Below are 9,271 nucleotides of genomic sequence, written 5' to 3'. Positions count from 1 at the left end.
ACTGAAGACATTTGCAGCACCATAAAACATGACAGAGAAGAGCTGGGACTATGTGAAAGGGTGAAGTGCTGCAGTAAAGTTGCAATGGTCCTATCTTTTATACAGTCTATGGTTCACTCTATTAAGATGTGATTATTTCCAAGGTCCATTTAGTTTTAGTTAGCTGAAGCTAAACCAGAAGTTAAAACGAGATGGTGAAAAACATTTTTAGTTAATGTTACGACTGTTGTCGTAATGTTGTCTCATATGTAAATCTGAGTGTGCAGGTGCCTTTCCGTGATTGGTGCATCCATGGGACGGCCCATACAGATTGGCTAATGACCTGGAGACAACATATAAGATGACACCGCCATGGACCTCAACCGGCAGGCTTTGTGTTACCTGTTTCTTTATACAGGAGCATGTAGGGGTGGACTGCCTTTTTATTTGATTACCCTTTTCTCATGTTTTTCTTAGTTAGGGACATTTTGGGGGACGTTATACTCTTACTTGTTAAACACATGCTCCCATCCACTCTCTTGGTCCAGAAGCTCCATAATCCAAGTGTCCCAACTCAGGTCTGATGGCATTTTTTCAGTGGTGCTTTTAACCTCTTGGGAACTTTCACTACATTCCTTACTTGATGCAGAAAGAAGAAACGAGTCAGGGATGCATAGCAAGCACAACAAGACACCAGCAGCCCAACCTTTCACCAACTGAAGACATTTGCAGCACCATAAAACATGACAGAGAAGAGCTGGGACTATGTGAAAGGGTGAAGTGCTGCAGTAAAGTTGCAATGGTCCTATCTTTTATACAGTCTATGGTTCACTCTATTAAGATGTGATTATTTCCAAGGTCCATTTAGTTTTAGTTAGCTGAAGCTAAACCAGAAGTTAAAACGAGATGGTGAAAAACATTTTTAGTTAATGTTACGACTGTTGTCGTAATGTTGTCTCATATGTAAATCTGAGTGTGCAGGTGCCTTTCCGTGATTGGTGCATCCATGGGACGGCCCATACAGATTGGCTCCTTGACCTGGAGACAACATATAAGATGACACCGCCATGGACCTCAACCGGCAGGCTTTGTGTTACCTGTTTCTTTATACAGGAGCATGTAGGGGTGGACTGCCTTTTTATTTGATTACCCTTTTCTCATGTTTTTCTTAGTTAGGGAGATAAGACATTGTCATTTGGTTTTATTCTTTTCATAAATAAGTTTTGTACATCCTTTAGATACGGTCCCTTTTGTTTGTTGTTTTGGGGTCCACCCCGAAGCTATAGTTCGCTCCTTTCCTTTGTTAGAATTCAATCACTGTGAAAAAAAATCACCATCAAAATTGTACTGGTTGTGTGATGTGCTGCTTGGGGTCAGACAGGGGTGGATCACCCTTATATTATGGTCTGGCCACCCTTAGAAAGGCCATAACACTAACTAAAATGAAAATTAAAACTAGACTTATAACTGGCTGGTGTCCTTACCAGTGACCTTGGGTCTGAACTGTGGGCTCCTCTTTCCAGGTGTTCGTACTGCCTGAGTGGGACCAAGATGTGCTATCTCGCCTCTTTTGGGTTTTCTGCATGTTTCTGGCTCAACATGCAAGTATCCACTTCTTGACGTTCGCTGTTGGTTGCAGCCACTTGAGGTTTTTGGGCTCATTTGGGTTCTCAACACTGGGTGACTTTGATGGGAGTGAAAGCATCCTCACAACATAAATCACCACACTACCTGCTTTTGTTTCAGATTTTTTCTTTATCCTTGTTAACATGTTTGGGTACTGGGTTTACCTGTAATGCATTTTGTGCTCCAAAAGCTGTTATTTTGTGCAGCTGTGCTCCAAAAGCTGTTAGCATGACCTTTTTTATCATTAGATTGTGCCACACCAGCATCTGAGAGAAAAGCTTTGAGTTTGATTTTGTGTTTGTTTTGCAGGCACTCAGGAGAATAAGTCATGATGTTTCTTGTGTTTGTCATGCTAGTATCTCAGTGCTTGTCAATCACCAGTCAACAGTGTCACCACTGTGAACAACATCCTTCGACTGTTCGAGCCAAAACCTTCGAGAAGTCCCTGCAGCCGCTTCAAAACTCATCACTGAGCTCGATCTCTCTTTTAACACGCTGGAGACAACAATGAAAGAGGACTTTCTTTCATATGCTGCTTTGAGGGCTTTGTTCGTGAATAACAACAGAATCAAAACCATCCATGAAGAGACATTTCACCCGCTGATTAATTTGGAGAAACTGGACTTCCACAAACCAGTTGGAGACTTTGTCTTCTGGATGGTTTCAGAAGCTGATTTCTCTCCACTATTTCAATCTTTTGGGAAAGAAATATACAACACTGAGTCCGGGAAACCTTTTCGTGCCACTGAGGAGCTTGAAGACCCTCTATTTTTGAGGAGCTTTCCTTCAGTCTGTCAGTGAAAGGGATTTTGTTGAACCTTGAAACTGCCGTGACCCTGTCCAAAGACCAGCTGGCCACCTGGCCGGGTCAGTCATGGATATTCACAAATACCCCATAGTACTGGTGGAAAAGAAATATCGAGGGAAAATCCATGTTCAGACCATGTTCAGTGTGTCGTGACACTTGCACGATGGAAGAACACACCCACTTGTTGGTGCCATAAGAGCCACTGAGAAATTATTGTTTTAGCTGGCTCATTACAAGTCGATGGCTGGTCACCTGGAATAGCATAAAACTCTGGAGCGAATAATTGCCCGATTTTACTGGCCAGGAAACTGTTTTAGACTTAGAGCTTTTTATTGTCATTGTGCAGTTTCTTGCACAGTGAAATTGGGTAAGTGGAGAGCATAGAGCCGCTGTATCTGTGCGCACCACCATCTTGCATTTCTTGTATGTTTGGATATGCGCCGATGGTGTGCGTCCAATGGTGTCAGCTGGTGAACCAGCTGGTCATTCAAAAAGCACCTTTATGCCCCTCACCATTAATGGAGGTCCCATTTGAGCGCATTGGCATGGACCTCATTTTATCGATGAGAAAAAGAAAGTCTTTAGTTCAGCTGTTGTTAACTGATCTTGACTTTGTTAATTAAACACTGCAAACCTGCCTTCAGTGTGTCCTGTACATGAGGTCATTTAGTACACCACAGCACGGTGAGTTTTTTTGAGCTGATGAAGTTCAGCCAAAACAGGAAACTTGCAGCAGGAGACAGCAACTCGTTAAAATGTTATAAAAGGTACAATGAAAGATTTTCACCCTACAGGGTTGTCAATGATCCAAGGATAAATGTCTAATTTGGTAAAAATTTTATAAGCCATTTCTGGAGAGACTGCAGTGGAAATGTTGTCACTTTTGGACTTTGCTACCTGCAGCTAAACATTTGCAGCTAAATCATTTATTTAAAAGCAGAAGCTGCAACTGATCGAGGGAATATTTGTCTGAAAACTTAAACTGAACTCCAAGGGTACCATTGCTCCAGCTTACCATCTTTACCTGAGTGAATCAGTTTGTTGAACAATCTAAATGATTCAGAAACTTCTGTGACATCAACTTAACTAAGGCTCATTACAAATTTCACAAAACACTGCTGAATACTTTTAATATTTTTTTATTAGTTATTTTTGTTTTTGTTGTTATTTTGATTTTAATAAAACAAAATAAAATAAAGAATTAAATCATTTCTTTGTTTTTTTTAATTTAATTTATTTTACAAATAAATTAATAATAATATTAATAACAACAATAAAATTAGTGCTGTCAGCGTAAACGTCATTAGGTAAAATGACGTTAACGCTGACAGCACTAATTTGTTGTTTCCAGAGAGCAAGCCAAACACTGGTCCAGAAAAGGACGATCTCTAGTAGATTTTGTTTTAACCTCCTAGGACCTGGTGTCCACATATGTAGACATAACATTTTGGGTTGTCTAGACCAAAATACAAAATTTTGCTCTTCAAAAACCTGATATCCACTTATGAGGGAGGACATTACACTGCCACTGTTCAATCGAAATTTAAAATGAATGTCCTCATATGTGGATCTCATTCTTTTGAGAAACAAAAAAAAGATAGTCCGAATCTGATGTCTTTGTTTTTACATTCATCAGGTCCCAATCAACCCAAATGGCACAGAGAAATTAAAAATGCATGCCATGAAAGTTCAGGTCTTAGGAGGTTAAAAATGTCCCTGCTGATGAGACCAGTGAATGTGGGGCGACGGTGGCAAGAAAAAACTCCCTCCTGGAGGAAGAAATCTTGGGAGGACCAGGCTCTCTGGGAGGACCCTCCCTCCTGAGGGCAATACTTACCTATACTTGTCCTCCAGTGTGCGATGGTGGGCTGGGACGACTGCTTTTCCTTCTCAGCATGACGATGACCTTAACTTCCTTCCTTCCTTCCACTTCCTGTTTCAGAACTGAGAATGAAGACAAAACTGGTTAACAAGGTAACAGGACATTTAAAAATTCTCTCACTTCAGGATGAGATGCTGTGTCTTCTTACGTTTCTCTTGTAAAACAGGATGTAGGCCGAGTGCTGCTGTTCCTCACAAACTGCAGATCCAGTTGTGTGGAGCACCTGTGCGTCATTATAGGTGAGCCAGCGATCTGATGTAGAGTGCTGACTCTCCTCAGGATGGACAGAACTACAGATGTAGTGTCCTGAAATCACATTAAGACAAATGAATCCAACTTCTGGAAGTCAACTGATTCAAGCAAACAGTGATTTTGACTTAGTGCTTCTTAGAACATCAAAAGCTTTTGTGTGTGAGTCCTTCACTGAAAAGTAGCAAGTTTTCATTTTCTGTTTGTCACAAGTCTGTTGTTTTACCTGACTCTGTGCCTCCATAATGACTGATGATGCTGACAATACTATAACAGCCACCACCCTGAGAAGGAACAAATCCAAAGAGTGTTAGTTTCATAAAGTCTCACATCAGTGCCACAATTAAGCTGATTTGCTGAGGCTACGTCCACACTAATGCGTTTTCGTTTGAAAACACATCGTTTTCTCTCCGCTTTGACCTCCCGTCCACACTGAGACGGCGTTTTCCTCAAGGAAAAACACAGCATCTTGAAAACGCTCTCGAAAACGCATACATTTCAAAACGGAGTTGTCCCGTCGCAGTGTGGACACTCGAAAACGCAGACTTTCTAAAACGATGACGCATTTTAGTCATGTGATGCAGTCATGTGAGCAATTAAACAAAGATAAGCCGAGTGCATTATACAGCAGTTGTTTTGATTGCTCTCAACTTTGACAGCCCTAAAAACGATTAATATCAGTTTGTACATGCTCCGGATAGCTTTTCTTCAAATTCTGTAATTCTCACTCACTTTTGCGCATGCGCAGGACTGGAACATAGGCGTTTTCGGCCGTTTCAATGCAGACGCACAACTATTTGAAAATGACTGAAAACGCTAGTGTGGACACGGAGTTTTCAAATCTATCCGGGCTAGTGTGGACGTAGCCTGAGACGTTCTGCAGTCTGTTTTTACCTGATTGGATGGCACCACCAAGTCCCTCTGCAGCCTGACGGGGTCATCCACCTTCTGAATCTTGTAGGTTTGTGTAAAGCCAAACCTCTTCAGATGCAAGATCAGAACTCTGGCAGAAAAGAAAAAAAACACAAACAAGGCAGAAAATAAGAAGAATGAGTGTCAAACACAAACAGAAGATGGGAGAAAACGACTGCTCAAATATTGTCTCGAAAAACTCTGATATTTGATGCGCCACAGTTTGGAAACCTGGTCAGTCGATCAATTCTGATGTGACCTTACTCACCTTGGCAGTGTATCAAAAGACGACTTCAGTTCTGAGGCCGTCCCTCCACAATCACAGCGATATTCTATTTCTTCTTCCTGAACAACAGCACAGAGAAAACAGGCTTTATGGTAGAAAGAAATCTCAACATATGCACACACACGCATATACACAAACACTAACAAAAAAGGTGTGTTAAGATCGCTGATACGACAACTCTATTGGAATTTGTGATCTTACCTTCAAGTATGTCTCTAACATGTTTATCACAGACCCCTCTGGAACCAGGTCAAGAGACAAACTGGTGAATTCCTCTTGCTGTGATGAGTGGTGACCGCAGCTACACATTTCAGGAGTAACGTAGTTAAAGTAAAGATCAGGTACGTGGAAAAGAGGTATATGAAAATATTGCAACCAGCTCTGCGTTTCTGAAAGACAGGCTTACCTCTTGCATGTCCTTATGTTCTCCATTTTAAAAATGTGATGGTCTTCTACTGGGCAGGTATAACTTTGGCCCAGGAGAGCTGCGTTCCTCTCCAGGCGAGGTGTGAGCCTTTTGACCTCATTGAGGAACAATGTTAGGAATTCATGAGCGTCCTGAAAGAAAAGCAGAGAGATTTAAAACAGTACATCAAAATCAGAAGGTAAAGCAAAAAACGAAATGTCCAAATAGCTGACGCACTTTCTGTGCACTGCCGGTGTATTCGGCAGCTTGCTTGCTGAATGCCTTCTTAAAAGCTCTTAGGTGGTGATCTTTAAGGCCATAATCTGTCGACTCATGACAGTCCCTGACATCAATAAGCCTTCTGTAGAAAGGAAGGGTAAACAGACATTTCTGCTGTTAGATCTCTTTGTTCTTCAGGTGTTTGAAGAAAGTAGAAGGTTGACGTAGCGCACCTTAAGAGCTGAGCTTCTGGATCTGTGCTCCACAAAACCCCCTGACGCCTGATGTCTCTTATGAACTCCTCAATGTTGAGGAGGCTCTGCAGGCAGGAGTTCATGTAGCAGGTGTTTCCGATGTTTGGAAACCTGACACACACGCGCAACGTTTACAGTATCAGTGTAAAATAATTCATTTTCTCCACTTTGACAAAGTGACCTTTGATCTTTGTGCACCACGTGTACTCACCCGAAGCGGTCTATAGTCCCAGTTTGACTTTTTTTTTTTTTCCCACCGCGTGCTACACTGCTCCAAAAAGGTAAAAACACAAACACAAAATTAGGAAAGATGTCAAGATTCTGAGCAGTGTATGTGCATGTATGCATGAGCTTTGACGCTGAAACATTTTGGAGGACGTCCAAAAGTAGTAAAAAAGATGTAAATACACAAGGTGGAAGACAAATGCCAATAAAAGGGAAATAAAACAGCTCCAACTAAACCACTGCTATAAATATCTCCAGCAGCATTAAAGAGTGGCGCATTTCTTTACCTCTGATGAGACGTAGAAGGAATTTCCTTCTCTGCCACGTTTTGTTTGTGTAATTTCTGTTTAGAAACAAGAAAAGCAACATCAGTAATGGCATAAAACAAACATACCAAGGGAGTCTCTCCATGAAAAGTGTCCAGTTAGAAAATTTGGTATTATTTCATATTATTTATCACTTTAGTGAGCTGTCAGCTCATGAAGCAGATATATAGGAATATCTTTAAATAAAATAAAAACAATTTATTCATGCTTTAAATTGAGTTTTAAAGTTTGTCCTATGAAATACAAAATCCTTCATTTGGTTGTGATCAAAATTCAGTTTTTACAGAAATCATCCATGAAGCTTCATTAAAAGATTCAAAAATGCTTATTTACCATAAAAAATATTTAGAGAAACATCCTGCAAGTCCCTTCAAACTTACCTTTCTGTGAAAAAAAACCGTTTAAACATCTTTGAACTTAATTTGAGGACATAGATGTGCTAAATTGCTCTTAATTCTTCTCATTTAATGTGATGAGTAAATGCTTGATGACAGGGACTCTTTCCATAAAACATACCTTCCAGAATTTAAAAAGAAACCAGCGACACTTCTTTTGTGTCTTCACAGTGCTGCTCTCTGCCTCTGCATCGCTGTCAGTTTGCTGCAGAGGACGAACAAACATAAGTTTATTAAAAAAGTAAAGTCACTTTAAATTAACAAGTGCAATTTAAAGAGAAAGTGCATTTCATATGTTTTGAGTAAAAGCAAACCGAGGAACAGCAGAAGTGTCTCCATTTTCTCTTCTTCTTTTGACCATTTTCAGCAACAGAAGCATCCGGGATGCTGATGAGGACAAAAGTGTAAATGTTATTTTTCAAAGTGGAAAATTTTAACAAGGAGTACATGCTGGAGATTGCAGATAAAAATTAATAACTGTAATGGAACAAAATCATGTATTTTGTACATTTACACTCTACATTTTCAAACGCTAATCTCTGAATCAATATAAATTATAGACAAGACTAGAAGTAGTAAAAGATGTAAATACAAAACACCAATAAAAGGGAAATAAAACAGCTCCAACTAAACCACTGCTATAAATATCTCCAGCAGCATTAAAGAGTGACACATTTCTTTACCTCTGATGAGACGTAGAAGGACTTTCCGTCTCTGCCACGTTTTGTTTGTGTGATTTCTGTTTAGAAACAAGAAAACCAACATCAGTAATGGCATAAAACAAAGTATATGGTAAGAAAATACAATATACTTCATTTGGATTCAAAATTCAGTTTTTACAGAAATCATCCAAGAAGCTTCCTTAAAAGTTTCAAAAATGCTTATTTACCATAAGAAAATATTCAGAGAAACGTGCTGCGAGTCTCTTCAAACTTACCTTTCTGTGAAAAAGAAGTTTAAACATCTTTGGACTTGATGTGATCACAGCGAAAATCTCCTCAGCTTTGCAAAAGTTCAACTGAAAACAAGCAGTCAGAGGTTGTATATTTATAAACTTTCAGCATAGAATGTTCATACCCTGAACAGCAAACATCATCGTTATGATGTATGGGGCTAATTTGCATATTTTGGAATGTATGCTCATTTGAACTGTATGGCACTCGTCTCCAAGCAACTGCTACAAAATACAGGTCAAGTCAAGTGGCTTTTATTGTCATTTTAACCACGTGCAGAGGTACTGTACAGAGTGAAATGAGACAGCGTTCCTCCGAGACCCTGGTGCTATATATGACATATACGGACAAACCCAGGACTACATAAAGTGCAGTGTGCATAAATTGCAAAAATAAACAAGACAAAACAGTGCAAAACTAGACAGAACAGGACGATACAGACACAAGACAATGGAAATGTGCAAAATGCTGAGTATTGTGCAAAAGTAACTATCGTGTGTGAAGGTGTGCGTGTGCCAGTGCAGTCACTGAGTGTTCAGGGGTCTGACGGCTTGTGGGAAGAAACTTTTCCGTAGTTTGGTAGTGAGGGCCCGGATGTTCTGGGACCTCTTTCCAGAAGGCAGCAGGGTGAAGAGTGTGTTTGAAGGCTGTGTGGGGTCCTCCAGCGAGCGGGTGTTATAAGGAGGGGAGAGGGACTCCAATAATCTTCTCAGCTGCTCTCACAATCCGTTATAGAGTACTGCGATCTAAT

General features: G+C 40.3%; 1 protein-coding gene across 1 annotated transcript; it reads right to left on the bottom strand.

Annotated features, from left to right (window-relative positions):
- Window positions 1–3,712: 3,712 nt before the first annotated feature.
- Window positions 3,713–8,613, bottom strand: LOC146687257 (ubiquitin carboxyl-terminal hydrolase 37-like). Its single transcript, XM_085440043.1, has 15 exons — window positions 8,505–8,613; window positions 8,251–8,306; window positions 7,882–7,954; window positions 7,689–7,772; window positions 7,134–7,189; window positions 6,833–6,889; window positions 6,601–6,732; window positions 6,386–6,509; window positions 6,149–6,300; window positions 5,944–6,043; window positions 5,725–5,801; window positions 5,439–5,547; window positions 4,771–4,828; window positions 4,444–4,601; window positions 3,713–4,357 (listed from the first exon to the last, which is right to left on the bottom strand). Exons 1-15 carry the CDS (start codon window positions 8,529–8,531, stop codon window positions 4,352–4,354), a joined length of 1,269 nt encoding a protein of 422 aa, XP_085296169.1. The 5' UTR covers window positions 8,532–8,613; the 3' UTR covers window positions 3,713–4,351.
- Window positions 8,614–9,271: the final 658 nt, after the last annotated feature.

Source organism: Copadichromis virginalis, linkage group LG18, assembly GCF_057382275.1.
Source record: "Copadichromis virginalis isolate Kocher_CV1m ecotype Utaka linkage group LG18, C_Virginalis_male_GT1.1, whole genome shotgun sequence".
NCBI classification, from domain to species: Eukaryota; Metazoa; Chordata; class Actinopteri; order Cichliformes; family Cichlidae; genus Copadichromis; species Copadichromis virginalis.
This window is presented reverse-complemented; position numbering and strand designations above follow the sequence as displayed.

Bases quoted from the DNA above. Each gene is read 5' to 3' on its own strand.
- LOC146687257 (XM_085440043.1), bottom strand. From the start codon at position 8,531: ATGTTTAAACTTCTTTTTCACAGAAAG. The intron at 6,510-6,600 runs GTGCGCTACGTC...TCCTTTCTACAG, and splicing joins CCAGAAGCTCAGCTCTTAAG to AAGGCTTATTGATGTCAGGG. The intron at 5,548-5,724 runs GTGAGTAAGGTC...CTTTTCTGCCAG, and splicing joins TCTTTTGATACACTGCCAAG to AGTTCTGATCTTGCATCTGA.